The sequence below is a fragment of the Delphinus delphis genome, chromosome 1, assembly GCF_949987515.2.
Source record: "Delphinus delphis chromosome 1, mDelDel1.2, whole genome shotgun sequence".
NCBI classification, from domain to species: domain Eukaryota; kingdom Metazoa; phylum Chordata; class Mammalia; order Artiodactyla; family Delphinidae; genus Delphinus; species Delphinus delphis.
The window spans coordinates 50,110,463-50,132,266 of record NC_082683.1 but is presented as its reverse complement, the minus strand read 5'-3'; the positions used below and the strand labels follow the sequence as shown (position 1 = coordinate 50,132,266).

The window sequence follows — 21,804 nt, the reverse complement described above, 5'->3', positions numbered from 1 at the left end:
TGAACGAATGAATTTTCGAGATGGGGAAGGGGGTCAGAGCAGGGGAGCTCAGGATTAAACAAGCATTTGAAGGATGAGTAGGGGTCCACCAGGCAGGGAGGAACACTCCACATGACAACTTCCAGAGGCTGAAGGTTCACAGTGGACTTAAGGTGAATAGGAATAATTTAGAATTCTTAGTATGTTATATGTGTGTGTATATGAAATGAAACGTACATAAAATATAAATATATTTGCTAATCAGGAGATGGCAGCAAACTCCACAGAGGTAAGCTCTGTGGCCAGACCTGTGAGATCTTCCTCTACTCAAGACATTATTTTTCCAAAGACTGGATTTCTCTTCCTATCTTTTCTGGCAAGAGTTCCCTGACACATCCTCCTCTGTGCTCCCACCATCTCCTAACTCACTGTCCTACTCCAGGGCTGGGGCAGCTGCCCCAGCCATCCCAGACAAAGGGGGTGGGGGGAAGAATTCCCACACATATCCCAGTGGACTTAGGAATACCAGCCCCATACTGCAGGGCCAGCACTGGAGACTTTGCTGACAAGTATCAGGTGGGGTGGGGTCTCTGGGAAAAGCGCAGACCTGGTTCCACTAGCCCTGTGTCCTTCAGCAAGTCACTTAAACCCTTTAGCCTCAGTTTCTCCCTGTGTAAAATGGGGATGATAACAGGTTTGCTGTGAGGATTCATGAAAAAGGGCACATATGGGGCTTAACACATTTCCTGGTCTATGATAAGCCCCTGAGAGTGGTGGCCTCTATTGTTAGGATGAATCTCAGCGAGGGGTGAAGCCCTCCTCCATGCACTCCATCTGGGTTGGAAAGTGGACCACAGGGAAAGGATGGGGTAGGTTGCCCATCAACCATCCAGAGGGGCAGGAAAGACACCAGGCCACGTGGAAGGGTTGTGCTGGTTGCATCAGGAGAGAGCACCGCAAGCCTCTGCAGAGTCTGGGGATCATGGGGATGGGGGTGTGACCATGACCATCCCATGGCCCTGGGACTTTTTAGAAGACAGCACTCCACATGCTGTTTGCCTCCTAGCCCTCCTTACCCTGTCAGAGCTTCACTGCTCTGAGCAGGGAGGAACTACTCACAGGCCCCTCTCCTTGGGAACGGGCAACCAGAGGAGCCGGGTGGATCCCCCATCAGCTCTCCAGTTGCAGCCCAAAGTGCTCTGGAGCCAAGCTGCCAGGGTTTGAATTCTGGCTTCCTCCCTGCCTTAGCTGTGTGATCCTAGGCAAGTTACTTAACCCCTCTGTGCCTGTTTTCCCAGATGCAAAATGAGGTTAAACTTCCATTGATCTCACAGAGTTGCCGTGAGGGTTAAAAGTGCTTAGAGGAGGCACTAAATTGGCATTAGCTATTATGATTCTTAATGTTTACCGTATCTCAGTTATTCCCACCCTCTTCGCACCTCGGCCCCAACACCTGTTCTGGGTGCTGGGACACTGCCGTGTGGACCAAGTCTGTAGCCCCTTTGTCCTCCGGCCACATCCTGGACTGAGCTCGTCTCCAGCCACGAGGCCCCTCTTCACATAGCCCCTCAGTCTCAGGTGGGTCACCTCCTGCCCCAGCCCTTGCAAGCCTAGGGGTGGTCAGACTGCGGGCAGCCCCACGGTACCGCCTGGTGACCGGGGTTTCCCTCAACCCTGCCCACACCTCTGTAAATAGACCCTTTATTCGACTGTTCTCCAGTTAATCCAATCTGAGTGTGTCATCTGTTCTCTGCCTGGAACTGACTCACGCTGCCACCAACGTCCTCTGGGTACCCCGTCCTCGCTGGACAGTGGTCAGAGCACGAGAGCACTTTTCTGTTTGTAATGGCCCTCTTGGCAGGACGTTATTGTTCTTCTTTGCATGCTCGCGCCAAGCTCAGCATGTGTACTCAGAGAATGAATACATGAAGGAGTAAATGAGTGAAATAATGAATAAGGCGGGAAGAGGGAAACCCCTAAGGAAACTGCCAGAATTCTACAAAACAAAATTTAGGAGGAACATTTAGTCCCAAGTCAGTGAGGGAAACCTACAATTACTTAGTACACACCAAGTATTTCTTGAAACCACAGTTAACTATATGCCCAGGGTACAACGAGATTCTTCCTCCTCACGTAGAGGACATTTCCCAAGTTGGCAAAACCCTACTCTCCCTGCTTGCCCAGAGCAGGAGCAGACTGTTCCCCAAATGGCAAAGATTTGCTTAAAAAATATTTAACTTCTTTTTTTCTGAAATGCACCACCTTTCTGGCGTGGGGCTGCCTTCAGGGAAGAAGTGAGCTAACATTTATTGAACACCTATTTTAAGTGAAGCACAGAGATTGGTGCCCACAAACGTGTGAGTATGTATTCCTCAGCATGATCTATGTGAGGGAAATAATATTATCTCTACCTTTCAGAAGAGGGAAATGAGGCTCAGAGAGGTAAAGCAACTTGCCCAAAGTCACAGAGCTGGTCCCCTGCTCTTTCCATTACTCCACACTATCTCCAAAGCATCTCCCAAATCCCACCGTGTTTTTCACATGTTATTCCTGAGAATCATGTACCAGGTCTATGGTTCTTTCTACAGCTTTCTTTGCAGGAAAACTAGAGCAATTACAACGTTTAAAGGCACCAAACACTCTACCTGTACACCCCCGGCTTGTGTGCCCATCTTTTGCAGAAACAAATGCAAATGTGTTCTTTTCTCAGAATGCTGGGTGAAGGAGAGGAAGGGGGCAGCTTTGCCTGGAATGTGAACTATTTTATCTGACGCATTAATGAGTTTAGCAGAACCCAAAGCATTTAAAGGCAGATGCACTTTGCCATCACTTGTCAATCACCGGCTTCCCAAGGCAGAGGAGTTTCAGGCCAAAGAAAAGGCCCCTTTGTCCGGAACTGTAACTGGTCCACAGTCAGAGACAAAGGGTCCAGTTTCAATTGGAATCCAAATAACGATTAACAGCCTTTTCATTCATGAGCCTGAAGGAGAACAGTTTCCAAAGCAGATCTTTCTCTGAAGCCACTGCACCCCTGCTTCTGAGTCAGCTCAGGGGTGTGAGGCCTGGAAGAGAACTCACTTTCATAAAGGCTGGAGCAGCGGTGCAGAGTCAGGACCTGGGTCACACAGGCTACCCTGCTCTTGGGGGCCCTGTTTCCCATTCCCTTGGGTGATGTGTTAGCCAAGGTTGATTTTCTCTCCCCTCCTGAATCCAGGTAGGAAGTTTTGGTGGCTATTTGGAGGCTGGAAATTAAAAAGTCACTCACAGATCAGATTTTAAGTCTGAACCGTACTTGAACAAGCTAGCTGACTTTGAGATAAAATGTAGTCATGGCTTTTCTCCTAGGGAAAATCGAAGGTAATCTGAGCTCCTTTTTACGTCTTTCTTCTTTCTGCCTCAGAATGGCCTACTTCCATAGGTTCTGGACACTTTAGGAAAGGAGTCGTCATCATCAAATGGTTACAAACCGGGCAGAAAAGTTAAGAAACCTGGGTCAGAGCATAGTGTAGGGGACGCTGGGCCTGGACACACCTGGGACAATCCTGGTCCTGCCCCTACTGGGTGTCTGACGTTGGACAGTTAATTTAAGTCACCTTCCTGACCCTGTTTCCTTGTCTGTAAGATGGGGACACCAATTTCTACCTTTTGGTGGTGTGTGCGGATTAAATGTAAATAGGGTGATTCATGTCAACACAGAGCGGGAGCGTGGTTAATGGCAGTCATTTCTATACTTATTTTTATATGTTTACCCTTAGACTGTGTGCTTTTTGATACTGTTCTCTGGCTTGTGCCTCAGCCTCCGTACCTCTAAGATGGGGATCAGTAACTTATTTAGTTTGATCTCACGATGTGCAGGGGGTAAATGTTGCCCATCATGATTGGGAAAGCTCTCACCTGCAGGGATCTGCATGGCCTGGAGGGGGAAGGGAGAGTCAGGGGCAGAAACCTGGACCCACCCAGCTGTCAGAGGTAAGGAATCCAGGGGACAGGGGACAGCAAGAGATCATGATGAATGGAGGCCAGTGGAGGGTGGGCTCAGATGAGACTGGAGGTGGGGCTGTGAGCAGGGTCCAGTTCTCTCCTACTTCCCTATCCTTGGCCAGCCCTGGTGCCTGGCCACCCCGGGATGGGGTAGGGAGGGGGGACATCAGTCCCCAGGAGACACAGGGAGAGAAAGGAGCAAGGGGCATGAGGGCACAGGTCTAGAGGGATGGAAGCCCAGGCCAGCCTCTGGGACAGCAGCAAGCCTCCTGCCTGTGGGGCCCCTTCCTTGGGGCCCAGGGGTCTGCACTACAGATCCTGCTCTGCTTTTGTCTGCTCATATCACAGAGAGATCAGCCCATTACCCTGGATTCTCTCCATCTGTGTCACGATCCCTGATTCTGATGAGCCGAGAAGGAATCACAGGATCTTGGGGTCTTAGGGTCCAAACCCCCATCTGCAGCCAGACACCCGCAGCTTCCACCATGGCTGGGCTCTGCAATCTTTCTTCAAACAGTTTCCTTATCACTTCCTCCAGTCACTTGCTGTGCACCGTCACAGGTCCAAACCAGGGCGAGGTGGCCCATGGTGTTTCCCCAATACCCTGTGCTTTTCTCACTCAGAGCTCTTGCCACACTGGATTTGACATGTCTGCTGTCTGCCTTCTTCAATAGCCCCTGAGCTCCCTGGGGGCAGGGATCATGTCTTCATCTCTGTATTTTCAATACGGCCCGCAGTGGGGGGGATCAGAAGAGGTACTCAAGACTGTTGAGTAAATACTTGAATTAAGATCTAGTCCTTGCTGACCTCTCGTGTCTCATTTCTTACCATGACCCGATAGTTAGCTACACATAGAAGTCACTTTCCCCACTGTGACAACCATAGCTGTCTTAAGAAAAAAAATACATTTTAACATAAATACTCAAAATAATTTGGCACACTACTTATATCTTCCTATTCTCTACCCTGTCTAGATCTTGGCCACGCCCATTTGCTGCCAAGCCTACAATGACTTTCTCTCCTTCTTCTTAGACTTACCGGTAATGTCCGCATGCATTTGCACAAAAAGGGGGTTCTTGCCGAGGCCCCCACAGAGGAAAAGGGTGCTGATCGAGTGCCCTGCTGACTCCATGGCCTCTATAATGAGGCGCGTCCCGAACTTAAAGGGAAGAACAGAAGAAGGCATCAGTACGGTAGCAAAGGTAAATTGATCGGGAGCATTTACTAAGTGTTTACCCAGTACTAGATGCCGCACTAGGAGCTCTAGATACACTACCTCAGAAAGTCAGGACTCAAGATTACATTGCCCGTGATCACACCATTATATTAAGTTGCAGAGCGGGAATTCCAACCTGGGCCTGCCTGACTCCAAAATCTTCTGAATCATTGCACCATTTGCTTCTATCAGTAGTTATACAATGTTGACAATGTTAACACGGTGCATATTAACACAGTTCGTTCAAATACATATTTGATGAGTGTCCATTATGGCCCAGGTCCTCCATGAGGTACGGGGAATGGAGTCATTGGCAGCTCTGCTCCAATGATAACAGTTGGAGATCTCTGAGTCAGTTTCCCTTCCCTAAAGAGGAACTAAAGAAGTTTGTTCCTTGGAAATGGCACCAACAAACTCAGCAGCAGAAACATGGAAAGAGGGCTTGAATTGCACAAAGAAGGTAGGACACAAGACTTCAGGCTGGCAAAAGAACCTTTGTTACCACCTGAAACCAGGTAGTGGTTCTAATAAGGAGGCTTCCAGTGCCAGAATCCATTCCCAGTCAGTCCGTAGTGATCTCGGATGATGCAGAAACCACATGCCATATGCTATGGCTTCACCATATTTTCATTCAGCCCTTGTGTCTTCCTTTCTTCTGAAAATGTGTTATCTATCGTTCTTGTCTTGCTCAGTTCACTAAAGTAAAAATTACTGATGCTTGACAAGAGACCGCTACCACAGGGTCATCGAGGTGAATCTTAATGTATAAGTCATTACTTTTAGCTAGGGTATTCGAGTATCTAAAAAATCATAATTTCCTAGGAAGTTCGAAAACTGGAAGTCCAAAAATCATCATTTTTTTTTTTTTTTGAGAGAAGGATTAAAAACAAAAAAGATGAACTGTGATATGACCTCAGGAGGCAGCCGCATGGCGATGATTGAGAAAGTGGCTCTGGGGAGAAATGAGGGAGAGGGTTTTTTGGTGGCAAGATAGCCCTTGAGATATTCAGGGAGTAAGCAACTTTGGGGGATGACCAAGTCCCAGGTGTGCACATGGGAGTAGGGGCTGAAGCGGATGGAGGAGAAGGTCAAGGGGGAGGAGGAGGTCAAGAGAGAATACGGAGGTCAAGGATCTGGGAGGCCAGAGATGTTGCCACCACCAAGAAGGCGGGGTTCGGGCTGGACAGAAGAGTATCACAGATTCGCTGAAGGTGTGACAGTGGTGCTGGGAAGACGGTGTTCAGGTGCACAGAGGAGGAGAAGACAGTTCAGCTTGAGGGCATGCAGCACCAGAGGCTTAACCAAAGTAAAGGAAGAGGGTTTGGGAAGTTATCAGGATGCTCCCCTGACCCCCGCGGGGGCGGGGGGGGCGGGATGTAGAAGCTTCTTTCACAGGACTCTCCGGAGAGCTGTCTCCCTGGGGCCAGGGGGTGCCTCTGGGAGAGGCAGCGCTAGAGGGTGATCTGGGGACCAGGGGTGTGTGAAATCCTGATTGCTGTGTAGTAAATGATGAGGGATGGGGGCAGTCCAGAACCAAGATTTCCAGCCCATAGACTTCAGGTTTGTTGAAGTTATTAGTGAATCTGGTAAGAATATGGATTAGGTAAAACTTGGGCCTGCAAAGATCCTCCACAGATGTAGTGTGTTAAAAAAAATTAAAACATGTTGTACCCTATGCGGCCAGACCCTGCTTATTGAACATGGCTGATTACCCCCAGATGTTCTTTCTTACGCTTTTGGGGGGTCATGAACCCTCTTGAGAATATGATAAAACCTACTGACCTCCCTAGAAAAGAGTCATATATAAAATAATATTATAACTAATTTCAGGCGTTCTACAAATGCCCTTACATCTACCATGGATCATTTGGTGTCCGTGGATTCCAGGTAACCCTAGTGTACTCCAGGGGCATGAATCTGCAGGAGATAAGAGCATGGCTTTTGAATTTAAAAAAAGCTGGGATGGCATTCAGGCATTTCACCTATTTCTTGAATCAAATCCATACCTAACCTTTCCATGACTCAATTCTCATTTTAAAAATGGGAAGAATAACACCATATTTTTCATTTGATAACTCCATGGATTGTCTGAAATGCTAACATGCAACAAAAATTTAAAATGTGGTCTTAGACTTGCTGAAATACAGTAACATCTATCTTACAAGTTTGCTGCTGTAGACAGTGTATCTGAAGCTCATAGGAGTGTCCAGTACAGGGAGGGTGTTTAGAAATGAGAGCTAATCTGGTTGTTAGCTCTATGCTAGGCATTCTGCTATGCTCCTTAATATCACCTCTAATTTCATGAAACACTCAAAAACTGCATATTGTTATCCCCATTTAGGATTTCTATAGTTTGCCTAAAGCCATGCAATCTGCCTTAGGGGAGGGGAAGCTGCCTCCCAATATGCGTGGAAATGCCATGCAAAATTGATATTTCTGATGTTTCTAAAATCAGAGACCTGAGGGCTCATGTGATTAGCAGGCCTGAGAGGAGAGTAACACAAAGCACATTCCCTGGGAAAAGGCAAGAAGCAATCCAAACAAGAGGCACTCGCTCCAGAGGGGCTGTGACAGCCTGTCTCTCTCCCATGTGGCATTGTCAGCAGGAATTTCCCACTCGGGCTGCCCGGTTAGTTACAGGGCCTTCCCTTTCGGTGTCCCAGACGCCACTGTGTGAAACACTCCACCCTCCTTAAATGCCCCACCAAAGGGCTTTGTGCTAAAATGATTTTGTGCTCACCTTTCTGGAAAAAATGTTTTCACAGAGAAATTTAAATTAAAATTAGGCTATTCCACTGGGAATGTACAGAACCAAATGCAAATGGAGAGACTTCAAATGCAAATAGTACTTTTTAAGGGTCTATTCTGCAAAGAAAGCTATAGATGAACAGGCTATGAATAAACTGGGTGTTTGACAGTTCCTTCAATTAAGCTTGGTCAAGAGAGAATTTCACTTCATGGAGGGTTTTGCATAGTCCCAAGTTAACTTCATTACAATATCTCTAATTTCATCCCATTCTTACAAAATATCAACCGTAGATATTACTACAGAGAAGAATTTGCTTAACTTTAACTTCACAACAAATAGGTGTAAAGGCTATATTCAGAGTCAATGAACACATTTTTTTTTTCAAGGTGAACATCATGGGAAAATATCTGTTATCAGAATGCTTCATTAAAATGCACATTAAAATGCACAAAGGCACTAAAAGATCAGAATGCCCAGATACTTTTGCAAAACAGACTGAACTCCTCACAGCTAAATTGACTATACAACATAGCCTTATCGAAAAATCTGTCTTAAATTGCCTTCTCTTCATGGTATTATAAAGGTCATTAAAACAATGGACAGAATAAATATGATAGCTTTTAATATATGTACGGCCCATTACATACAAAATTGATTTTCCAAGTGTGTAGTATTTGGGAAAATGCAGTTGGCTTTCTCCCATCCCAGCCCTCCCCAGCCCTCAGCCTGCATTAGGTTTAACCTAATTTATACATTCTTGGACTTCTTACCAGTAAGGGGACCTCTGTGAGACAATCCTGGCCAAATTAATGATGTTGTCTAAGATGTGTCAAATCAAAACTGTTCTCAGGAATGCCTGAAGGCTTATTTCAATCATGTAGCTTTTACAAAGCGATCAAAGAAAATTGCAGCATGGTAACGTGGAAAGAGCAAAAGCCTAGGAGTAGACAGAGGTTCCGATTCTGACTCGACCATTAACTAGCTGTTTGACCCTGGCAAGCAGTGTTCCCTCTGTCTGTAAAATGAGGACAATCCCACCTACTGACTGGGTTACTCACAGGTGGGTGTAGTACCCTGTTTGGTGCCTGGCACAGAGAGTGGGTGTCAGTGAGAGGGACCAGTGGTTGTCATCACAGAATGGTGCCCCTTGGCTCATCTGTGTGGTCTCATTCTTCATGTCCCCCTCTTAGCATGGACTCAGAAGGAAGAGCCTCACACAGCTCTGATTTCCCAGGATTATTTATTTTAATGCAAGTGGCTCATTCCACTGTAAGACTTTTCACACAGTGATATTAAGATCAGAATATAAAAGCTCCTCAATTATTGGGAGATTGGGATTGACATAGATACACTAATATGTATAAAATAGATTAACTAATAAGAACTTGCTATATAAAAATAAATAAAATTCAAAAATTCAAAACAAAACAAAAACAAAAAAAGCTCCTCAATTCATCGTGTACCTAGTTTTATTTTAGAAAGCTGTGGGTTCAAATCCCAGCTCTGCCACTTACTAGCTGTATGAAACCGATCAAGTTAATTAACCTCATTGAGGTTTAGATTCTAATCTTCGGAAGGGGGATTATGATACTTCCCTCATAAGGTAAAGTCAGATAACGTATGTAAAATATTTGGCATAGTTCCTGGTACATAATATCCCCAAACTATATTATTTATCAATATTATTATTATCTTTACTGTAAAGCAGGATTGCTAAATAACTGTCTTTATTACTGATGCATATTTTTGTTCTCCATTTTCATTTTTTCATGGTAGTCAACTCCCGCCATTTTGATAGATGTCAGAATTGTCTTTCTTTGACCAAGTTACCATAAATAAAGCAGGCTGACTGATATTACTGAACTGGACAGGCTGTTAATAAGATAGTTGTTTCAGGAAGGTACAGTCAAATTGGTCTATAAGCTAAGAAGGACTGTTTAATCTAATTGAGTTGGCCAGTTCTGCTCTCTTATTGTGTGTACTTGGTACCTGGATAAATCTAAACATAAGAAAAGCGATTTTGTTGATGACATGGATATACAGAAAAAAATGCATGTAATTCTATTATTTGAAGCAATGAGGATATGAAAGTGGTATGTGGAGAAAGAGACAGAATAGCATATAAATATGTCCATATAGCATGAATAAACAAAAGTACTTTGTTTAAATAGGTATATTTCTGAAAAATAAATTTTGACTCTGAATTCAGTGAACTGATTTTTTCCTTTCTATTGGTCCCCAATTCTCTTTCCAGATCAGCTAAGCCTCACTGGATTAACTGTTATCTTGGGGTTCCTACCAGCTCTGAGATCCTGAAAGGCATGACCCACTCCCTTCAAATGCAATTTCTAACACGCACACACGTGCAAACTTTCGTGTGTGATTTCAGGGTTTAGAACCCTTCTGTAGCTCACTCATGGATCACCTCTAGAGAATAAGAGTCCTTGGACAATGATGTTTGGGCTTCTAGGAGTTTGTTTTCATTTTTGATTGATCTTCAGTTTAGAAGTTTCTAACACTTTAAATTCCCCCCTTTCTCCTTCCCTAACCAACCAAACCTCTCATTTGAGCAGCTAATTATAAAAATAAACATTTTCATGCTCCAAGGAAGCTTACTATTTAAAGGAACCCCAGACTGGATCCTTTTGCAAAGTGAACAATACCACGTGTTTTATAAATTTGGACCATCTTAATGCCAGCTCTCCTTAATGCAAGCATACATGGCATCTACTTCCTTGCTTCTATTTAATGAACTTAGAAGACAAATTAGATAGATGGTAAGCATGATGTTCAAAGCTTTTAACCCCTTTTAGCTTTCAGCTATGTGAGGCTACTAGTAAAGCAGGTAAAGACCTTTAGAATTTCCTTCTGCACAGACAAGCATCTATTTTTGGCAAGCTCCCTAGAATCTTTGTCACAAAAGCATATGATGTATCTTGGGGAGTATGTGGTCTAAAGTTTGTTAACAGATTTAAGTCTCTTTAAAAATGGCATTAAATTGTCTTACGGCAATGGCTTGAACTGTGGCCAGGTAGAGAATGGCAAGATCATCGAGGTCCTGAGATAGTTTCAATCCGGTGACCTGTAGGGATGAAGAAAAGAAAAGAAGGAGATGGCGCCATGGTTAGAGATAGTTCCCATGAAACACGTTCAGATGTGTTTTCTTGCCGAAACAAGTTCATATGCAAATCCCCTTTTTGTAAGCTGAACGTGAAGTGACTACTGAATTGTTTAATCTCCAGACCTGGGAAAAAGTATCCCTTCTTCCCCCAAAGAAAATGCCTTGCCTTGGATTAAAGAAAAATAAAACAAATACTATAAGGAGATTTTTTTTTTTAGGAGATTGTGTTTGATATTTCTTAGCATGGAATTAAATATGTTTCTTCTTTAAAAACATTCTTTTATTACAAACACCTATTCTTTTTGGCTTATAGAGATGAACACGTAGCAGTGGCACTCTAGTAAAAGGTGATTATTCCTAGTTCTGCTACTGTCAGAATTCAGTGGACCAGCATCCAGGAGGTATTCAGAGTAAAATAACATGTCTACTATAAATGTGATACCTACTAGGGGGTAATTTAGAATCTGTGGTTTACCAGGGAATCCCATTAGAGTCAATCGGAACCACATGCTTATATGGAGTATGTCAATTTCTGAGAGATTCCAGAACTGAACAGGATGTTGGATTTGGGTGGTTTCAAGACTTGTTCACAGTCTCACTTTCATGTCTCCCATGCATGAAGGTGTCCACTTGGGACATTTCTAGAGGGTGAAGACTGCTGGTTTCTTCAAGCCTAGTCTGAAGTTGGTGGGCATCAATGCCAGAGTTCACTTTAGATTTTCATTACAAAATTAATTCATGTAACATACTTTTTCTCAGGCCCTACAGTGTATATGGTCCTGAGTTCAATGAGGAGGTGACATGCAGTCTGTACTAAAATAGGAGAGCCTAGTGGTCTACCAAGGTCCCTGTCCTTCATTGCCCCAGCCCCATTTATTATTCTCTCCAGATTCCACCCCCAGGGGGGATTAAGGGGTCAGCCTTGGCCTGTTACAGGGCACAGATACCACTCCACTGCCCAAACCAGAAACCTGGGAACACTTTCCCCTGACTTTTCTCTCCCTTCCAGGATCTAATCAGTCTCCAAGTCCTATACATTTGAGCTCCAGAATCTTTTTTGAAGCCATCCCCTCTCTTTGTCCTCACTGTCACTCACCTCCTTAATCCAGGCCTCCATCGTATCCTTCCCGATTGCTAAAATAGCTCCTGATCAAACCTTCCTGTTTCTAATGGTGCTTGTTCCTCTCTACAAGGGAGCTAGTGCTTATTCTCAAATGCAAACTGATCATGTGAAAAATTCTCCCCCCGTTGCCCTCATTCTGAAGCAGAAGCACCTTCCCTGTCTTCTATGAGTGATTCTGCCCGGGGTCAGCCCTGCTTTCTTCGCCAGTGTCTAGTATTTCCTGTCCTCACTTAGCAACTTGTGTTCCAGCTGTTCTGATTACTCATCTAAGTTGGCGGAAGGGGGTATTCCTAAATTCAGTAGTGCTACCTGCTGATAGGTTTTTTTTTTTTTTGGAAGATCATGGGGTCAGTCAGTGAGAATAACGGCTTTGATTTGAACACACAGGAGCATGAGAGGTTTGAATGAGAAATCAGAAAGGAGCTCTAAAGATGCATGTTCCCCAGCCAATAACTCTGTGAAGGAACATCTCTCAGAAAGGTCCCTAGAGACCTAAATGAACAATAAGAATGTTAGAACTAGGAGAACACGAGCAACACAGATATCACAGAAGTTCATTTCACAGAGGAGAAAATAATTTGCTTAAGAGAGAGTCCAGAGGTTCGTGAAGCCCAAACCTAGGTGTCCCAACAGACTGTGTTACTCACCACAGTATCTCCCATGCTTGCCACTGCGCCTGGCACATAGTGGCGCTAAGTTAATATTTGCTGAATGTGTAAGTGACACTTCAATGCTCCTTTTTCCTTCTGCACACAATTCTCTCTCCTAACATCCTATCCTTCTCTGTCATATTATACAATTATGAGAGGACAGTATTTACTACCTCAGCCCCTCATATATTCACAGAGGTGGAGGGGTATATTTCCTCCATGTCCCAAGAGAGAAAAACACTGGACCATCACTTCTAGTTGCTTACTGCACGCTCTACCCGCTCCCCCAAACTCCACACTTACCCTTCCTCATCAGAGGAGTGGCTTGTACGAGATTGGAGTGAAAGTAGTCACCCTGTAGCTCATATGGAGTCTTCGTGTGAATTAGAAAAAGGTGCTCCCTCCAGATGGACTAAATGCAAAAGGCATCCCATCTGGAAGAGTGAATTTTAAAAAGGAGCAGAGTGGACAGGATGTCAGCCCTGCCCTATGCCCCCCTCAGCTGAACACCCTGTGTGAGCAACCAGCCCCAGGGCGAGCATTGGTCCTGGGTAAAGATCACTAGTCATAAATGGTCTCTCTTTAACTCATCTCCAAAACTGGCTTGGCCTCAACAGCATCTCTGTTGGTGGTCTGTTGGGAAAGTTGATTGGGCCACAGTTTAGAGCTCTCCTCCAGAGCCAGCCCAGAAGGTAGGCTGCCTCTGGCCTCCTATCGCTGGTCATCAATGAGATGCGAATCAAGCCATGACCCTCCACGTGGTTGGGTGTGTGTCTGCCTGGCAGACACACATCCATCTACAGGAGGGTCCCGAGTGCCAGAGGTGGATAAACTGTGATGCGGGTAGGGGAGGAATTTGACTTTTTATATAAGAGTCATTCTCCTATGGACTTGAGGATATGGGGAGGGGGAAGGGTAAGCTGTGACAAAGTGAGAGAGTGGCATGGACATATATACACTACCAAACGTAAGGTAGATAGCTAGTGGGAAGCAGCCGCATAGCACAAGGAGATCAGCTCGGTGCTTTGTGACCAACCGCCTGGAGGGGTGGGATAGGGAGGGTGGGGAGAGGGAGACGCAAGAGGGAAGAGATATGGGAACATATGTATATGTATAACCGATTCACTTTGTTATAAAGCAGAAACTAACACACCATTGTAAAGCAATTATACTCCAATAAAGATGTAAAAAAAAAAAAAAGAGTCATTCTCCTATTAAGTTATTAGGAACCCCAGGGCTCTGTATTGACAATAACTGGCTCTGATATTCTTCTCAATTAGTAAGAACCCATAAGAGAGGAGGGGTAAAATATCACTAGATTTTGCTTCCTTAATCCCAGCAAATATTCATGAGAACTTCCCCAAAGTACTGATATTCAAGCAAAAAGATGTCAAGGGCCCTTCTCTAAATTTCTAGTGCCTTCAGAGATTCAAAATCATAGGAAGGAAAGAGAAGATAGCTTCTTATCTTCAGAAATTGAGAATGAGATCATCAGTGTAAATGAGCACTAAATTTAACTCCTGAGCTTGCTTACTAGTAGCTATGGCAAAAGAGGGACATATAATGGATGACGTAGCCTTTCTTTTATGACAAATGAAACATACCTATGCTTCAAGAGAGACAAACTTATTCCTGGGAAGAATTTCTAGAAGGAATTTATTACATGGACCACCATATGGAAGGTATTCAGCATCCAAAGGGAATAAATAAGCAAACATGGTTCTCCCATAGCTCTTTCCAACATTCCCTCACCACTAACACCAGGGCCATGGAGTTGAAATGTGACTCAGTGAAAGACACCTCTCTAAACTGTGAAATTACTATGGTCCAGGATCCCTACTTCCTTGACATCTTACCTGATTTGCAAATGGAGACACTAGAAGGGCAGATCATCATTTGATTCTCTCTCAAGTATCAGGAATCCCAGCCCCACCCTGACAAAAATCAAATGGCAGTCAGCTTAAGAAGGAACTTTCTAAGGAGTGCCTGCCATGTGGACCACTCAGGAGGCTACAGAGGACCCTCAGGGAGCTGTCATGGTATGCAGGTGGCAGTGCCCTGAGAATGTCAGGGATGTCCTGGGAGAGGTGCAGCTTTGTAACCAGTGAGAAAGTTGGGATAGGCCAGAGAAGCCTATACCCTTGGCTGAAGGATGAATGGTTCTATCAGTAAGAAAAACTGGGAAGGAAGCATAAGTGGAAGGAATTTGTTTATAGATGTGCACGTGTCTCTTTCGAATGCTTGGGCGAGAGAGTGAAATGTGTGGGGAAGCCCCATGGAGAGTTGCAATGGTAAGCACATTTTATTTATTTTGGCTATTGTGAAAAGAGGACTGTAATAGAAAACACTCATAGTTAATATTTAGAGGTGTGTGAAAGTGGCATATGGTGGCCAAAGAGATGTGAACTGCAATGGACAATTTCAACCTCCTAGATAATGATTATAAAATGTTTATGTAAATACTATTGGGATGTCTGAGCTTAGAAGAGAAGTGTAGGTGAACAGAAAGATGATGTGCTCTGGAGTAAGACACATGGCTTTACATGTCAACATTCCCTCTAACTGCTTGCAGGACACTGTGAGTTTTGTAACCACTCTGAGCCTCATTTTTTTTTTTTCATCTGTAAAATAGGAATAATAATACTTCAAGGTGCTTCATGATTAAATGAGTTATCGTTTGGGCTTCCCTGGTGGCGCAGTGGTTGAGAACCTGCCTGACAATGCAGGGGACACGGGTTCGAGCCCTGGTCTGGGAGGATCCCACATGCCACGGAGCAACTAGACCCGTGAGCCACAACTACTGAGCCTGCGCATCTGGAGCCTGTGCTCCACAACAAGAGAGGCCGCGATAGTGAGAGGCCCATGCACCACGATGAAGAGTGGCCCCCGCATGCCACAACTAGAGAAAGCCCTCGCACAGAAACGAAGACACAACACAGCCAAAAATAATTAATTAAAAAAAATGAGCTACCGTTTGCACGGCGCCTTACTTTTTCAGCAAGTTGTACCAAATCGACAAGACCTAGACACTTGCAGTGCTTAATAAATGTTCATTCTCTTTCCTTTTCTCTTAATAAATGTTCACTCCCTTTCTCTTGAAGTGCAATGAGGGGCTCAACCCCATTCATTAATTGGGATACAGCAATAAAGGATCTCCTGCAACATGCTGTGGGTACTGTCAGGGTATTAGCGATGGGGACTGAAGACCAGTGGTTGTACAGGGTGGGGAACGTAGGGCAGAAAGTGTGCTGGCCATCAGCATCAGGATCATAGGAGAAAGGTCTGGATGTCTAGGAGTGTGGAGAAGCAGTGTGCCCTTGATGAGCACCCAGGAATAGGACAGTGGGAGACTCATGTGCAAGGACTCCTTGGAGAAGCCTTAGTCCTTATCAACCTACACACTTCCATTTACTCTGTGAACGGGAAAGACAGATGATCTACATCCTGGACTTCAGCTTAAATCCTGCTGCCACTTGGCAGCTGTGCGAATTTAGGCACATCTCTTAACTCTTTCCTGGGATCTGAGTTGAAGGCAGATTTCCTGTGATCCATCTCCTGATTTACTGAACTTTTGGTGTGGGCCCAGAATTTTGCATTTTTATCAAGGTCCTAATGCACAATAAATTATAGAAATGATTGCCCTAAACCTGGGTATTGTGAATTATATGTCCATATGCCCTGGAGTAGTTGAGATTATAAACAAATATATCAGTAATTTAGTTAGCTAAGTTTTTCCCTTCTTAGTTGTTAAAAGAATTTAAGTAGTTATATATGTTGCTAAGAAAAAAAAAAAGGCTTAGAAATAGATCTCAAGGGGTTTCTAAAGATTACAAAAGACAAGAAAACAGGATTCCCTATCCTGAGATTTTCTAGGTCATCAGAGCTTGAGGGGGTATCCAAGGCTCAAGGGAATTGATTGAAAGTTTTTCAGAACACAAAGGGGCGAAAAAAATGCTGTCTGTTTAGTCAATAATGCAGGAGGCGCTGATGACCGGATAGCAAGGAAATGAGGAGGATCAGAGAGATTTCTGGAAAACCTCTGGATAGAGGCCAGGGACTGGAGAACAGGTCTGAGATAGTCAGCAGCCTGGAAGAGAAAGGGGGACAAATTTCCCTGAAAATATTTATAGGTATCAGTATCAGGAATGGACACATTGCCGAAAACTCACCCAGAAATGGGAAATGCACATAAATGTGTTAATACAATGTCATAGGCAGAATTCTAAAGATGTTTCCCCCTCCCCCAAGGTCCCCATCCCCTGATTACTCAAACACTAATCTGGGCACTGCTGTAGAGGGACTTTGCAGGTGGAACTAGTTACTAGCCAGTTGACCTTAAAATAGGGAGATTATCCTGGATTATCCAGTTGGGCACAATGTAATCACATAAACTCTTAAAAGCAGAAGAGGAAGACAAAAGAGTCAGTCAAGAGATACGGCAGAAGAATAAAGCAGGAGAGATGAGGTAGAAGTGGAAATCAGAGAGATTCAAAGCATGGGAAGGACCTGATCCACCACTGCTGGCTTTGAAGATGGAGGAAGGGGGCAGTAAGCCAAGGAATGTGGGTGGCCTCTCGAAGCTGAGGATCCCTGGCTGACAGCCAGGAAACAGGCACCTCTGTCCTACAACTGCATGGAGCTGAATTTGGCCAACAACTTGAAGAAGTTTGATAGCAGATTATTCCCAGAGCCTCCAGATAAAAGCCCCTGGTTCTGGTCTTGTGAAAGCAGGGGCAGAGAAACCAGTTGAGCCAGCTTGGGCTTCTGACCTACAGAACGGTGAGATAATAAATTTAAGCCTCTAAGTTTGTGGTATTTTATTATAGCAGAAACAGACAACTAATATACATACGACGACTGCATGATGGACTGACATTCTCCCTCACAACTTTATTCTATTGGTGAACTCTACACCATTTAACACGGGTCCATTTGCTGTTTTCCAGATGTACCAGGCACTTCACGCTTTTGTCTGCGTTGCTTCTGATGCTCTAAATCTAAGTCATTTTAACACACGTTTGCACCAGTGTAACCAAGGCTGTTTTGGTCAACCGTCCTGGTCCACACTTGCCGTCATCTAACCCTGTCTTGGACTTACACACCAACTTGGATACCATCCTTGGTGCTCTTGCCTTAATTCTTTCTCATTATTTATCTCCTGGGGTCTTCCTGGCAGATTTCCACCTGATTCGCTCCTCAGTCTTCCTTTTAAAGAGTTTTTTTTTTTTTTTTTCTTTTTGCGGTACGCAGGCCTCTCACTGTTGTGGCCTCTCCCGTTGCGGGGCACAGTCTCCGGACGCGCAGGCCCGGTGGCCATGGCTCACGGGCCCAGCCGCTCCGCGGCATGTGGGACCTTCCTGGACGGGGGCACGAACCCATGTCCCCTGCATCGGCAGGCGGACTCTCAACCACTGCGCCACCAGGGAAGCTCTTAAAGAGTTTTTTTGATGTGGACCATTTTATAAAAGTCTTTATTGAATGTTACAATATTGCTTCTGGTTTTTTTTGGTTTTTTGGCCACGAGGCATGTGGGATCTTAGCTCTCTGACCAGGGATCGAACCCACACCCCCTGCACTGGAAGGTGAAGTCTTAACCACTGGACTGCCATGGAAGTCCCACTCCTCAGTCTTTTGTCATTATACACTACCTTGGGAAGGGTTCCTGTCCACAGTCCACACCACCCCTCTCACCCCCAGTTTTATTTGTTGTTTGGTGTGTACAACGAAGATAAAAAGCACTAAGAAAGAAAAGTCTGATTCTGTAATGCAAAATCATTTTTAAAAAAATCACTAAAATGAGGGAGAAATATTTCAGACATATTGAAAACAGAGCCGAAGGAATGGCAAAAATATAAAGATCTAGTTTTTCATTTTTTTCCTCTCAGAGAATGTCAGTGACCTCGGTTTGAACTGACTGGGTTCTACTACCAGTTCTGTTCTTTTCTCCTCTGAGTAAATTACTTAGACTCTCTGACCCTCAGTTTCTCCATTCCTTTCAATGCAGTAACTACACTGTCTTGCAGGGTTATAAGGGAAGTTGGTGATGATGCTTGGAAAGCATCTACCATGGTGTTTGGTACATCACGGTCCCTGAAAAAACAGCACGTATTACAAATCACAATACCAGCCGGTAAATTAGTTGCTTCAATAAAAAAATACATTATCCAAAACCAGTTAAACGATACTGAGGAAATTAAGCTTCATTATAGGATTCAATTTTTCATAGGGAAAAACAATATGTAAAACATGGTACATAAAACAGCATTATATCATAACAGAAACATCAACAAACTCGTATCAAAGAGTCCATGTGTTTCCAAGGCTTAAAATATATCACTCAGAGGCTGCTTAATTGGCCCATGAGCTTCCAGCTCCATCATGCATCTCCCCACCGGAGGAAGCCACAGGGATTCAGCCCCTGACTTCTCCTGAGCTCTTGCAAATACTCATCCGAGTCGCTGACTCCACCGCGTCTGACTCTGTTTAGTGATGCCTGTCTCTAGCTGGGAGTCACTCTGGGAACTGGCTAAGATCTCTTAACGCTTCTTTCCTGACTCTCTCCCAGTTTTGCACATGCACGTTGCTTTGTACTTGCTTTGAAGAACGCTTGGAACAGCACTCAACCTCTCTAGCAGTTTGAGCGGCATATGGCCTTATGTTAGAAATCACAGCTCTTCAAAGAACCAGAAAATAACTTTCCGTTCTGGGTAGTGTTGTACTTGCAAAGTGAAGCAGGAAAAACACGTTTCAACCAATTGGTGAATATGGTGTGTTCTCACGGCCTGATATATCTCTGAGGTAATTTATTTCTTTGAGTGGGCATTTCAGGAACAGAACTTTTCAAAAAACACCACCATAACAAAGAGGTCATATTAATTTGAGAATAAAAACTGGTCATGTATACAAGGAGGCAAGGACTCTTTCACAACTCCTCCAGCTCTAGCTGTTTTGTAAGGTATACCAGAGTTGAGCTGCTTACTGTGTTGCTGAGGAAACTGAGGGCCAAAGACTTAAATACTTAAGTAGAGAAGACTAATCTCTACACCTGTATGAAACTTGGTTCCTGTGATGGACCAAGTGATTGTTCAGCCTCTCTAGCGGATTGCTCATGGCTGGTGACCTCCGTGACTGGAAGGCCCCACTGGTCCTGGGACTAAGGTGGGCGGCTCATGATTGGCTGCCCGGGGTTCAAAGGCCATCTTGTAAACGTGCAAGTAAGGGCCACTCAGCAGGAGCTATAGATTCAAAAGCAGCTGCTGTTGCTGTCTGTCTGCTGTGTGACAGTCTCTCCATTCGATTCGGACAACGACCCTGCAAGGAAGCCTGTGCCGCACCTGCTTACTGATGAGCAGACAGACCTCACAGAGCTAACCTCAGAGGTCACACAACTGGCACATTTTCAAGCCAGGATGCCAATACAGGTCTGGCTTCAAATCCTGGGCTCACTTTACTGATTCACTAGAGTAAAAGTTATCTAACCAACCATTCAGAATAAGAACAATCACACATACACGAACTCTCTGAAACATGCAACCATTCCTGGTATTTAGCTTCATCTCTTTATGTGTGACCACGTCATATTTCTTTAAAAAGCATTGTTTTGTTTCGTTTGTAAAGAACGTAGAATCACTGGTGTTAACTGTCTTGTGACTGATTGCTATTACCCAAGCCTCTGCTTCTTTCAAACATCATATGTACAGCCCTTACCTCTCCGTGCCTCATTTATCAAGTGGCAAGGAGAAATATTTACATTGCCGGCTACTTGGTCTAAGCATACTATTAAGTTGCCCACCCCATAACCGCCACCTCTTTTTAGCCCAGTGCTGCAGGTCAACATATGCATCACCAATGGAGAAATGAAACAGCTAGGGACATGGCAGGGAGCCAACTCTTACCAGACAAAAGAAAATGATTCTATCGAGCCTAATGGAAGGATTCCTGGGGTATGCCCTGTTCCTACTTATAAGGGTAGGCACCTAAAGCGGAAGGGTTTAGAGCCAGGTCAAACCAGGAGTGGTGATTCCTTTTGAAATCTGAGTCAGTGAGGGTGGAAAGAAAAAGAGAACTATTACTGAGAAGAGACAGGGTCAGAGCTTAAATCCAAGAATCAGGGTAAGGGGAAAAATGGGAGAACGAGTGAGAAGGCTGGTGGTCAAGACAGGGGAGCAGGGACCGGGCTGCGGAGTGTGGTTCAGTGTGAAACCAGGCATGATGGAACTGTGGGGACTCACGTTTTACAGTCAGTGCATTCCGTGAAGTCCAGAGGTATGAGCTAAGGGAGGCTCATGAGTGTGCATCCTAAAAGTCGGGATTCCTGTTTTCATCTAAGCTCTGCTATTTCTCGGTGTTGTGACCTTGAACAGATCACTGTTCATTCCTCACTTGACAAGTGAAGACTGAACTAACTGCTTAACCATAGGCAATTATTCAGTGCCTATCTTTGACCTAAGCACTGTTGAAATTAAAAAGAAAAGAAGCCATAGCCCCTACATCAAAATTTTTTCTAAAAAATTTAAAATATATACTATGTCTTATGACAGCTCTGATCTTATTTTCTTCAGGAAAAATTATGTGTTTTGCATTAAAACCTTCAATGCAAGTTTTAATTCTGCTTTTGTATTTTTAGCTGTCTTTATCATTTCCTTTTTCTCCCCTCATTCCATTGCCTTTCCATCTGAACTCATTTTTTTTCCTAATAAGTTTCTGCTCTCTTTCATAGAGATGTGCTTTAAAAAAAAATCCTATTGAATATGCAAAGGAGTTTTAAAATATTTTCTTTTGGTTTCAGTAGTAAGTAATTTTTAAGAGGCCTTTCCCTTAAGTGTTCAAAATGATATTTCTTTTTCTTTGTGTGCAACATGTTTTTCCTAATGGACTCACTTTATTACCTTTTAAATTCATTTTAACAAGAGTGCTATACATATTCAGTGTTTCCCAGCATACAGTACACAATTTACTCTCAGCCCCGCTAACTGTAACTTGGAT

General features: G+C 44.2%; 1 protein-coding gene across 1 annotated transcript in view; it reads right to left on the bottom strand.

Moving 5' to 3' along the window:
* Positions 1 to 21,804, bottom strand: part of LOC132419996 (FGGY carbohydrate kinase domain-containing protein) — a 135,640-nt gene that overhangs the window by 80,675 nt on the left and 33,161 nt on the right. The window contains exons 4-5 of the mRNA XM_060003970.2: positions 10,933 to 11,007; positions 4,999 to 5,119 (exon numbers count right to left, since the gene is read on the bottom strand). Of these exons, the coding sequence (XP_059859953.2) occupies positions 4,999 to 5,119; positions 10,933 to 11,007 (196 nt within the window). The remainder of the gene's footprint in view (positions 1 to 4,998; positions 5,120 to 10,932; positions 11,008 to 21,804) is intronic.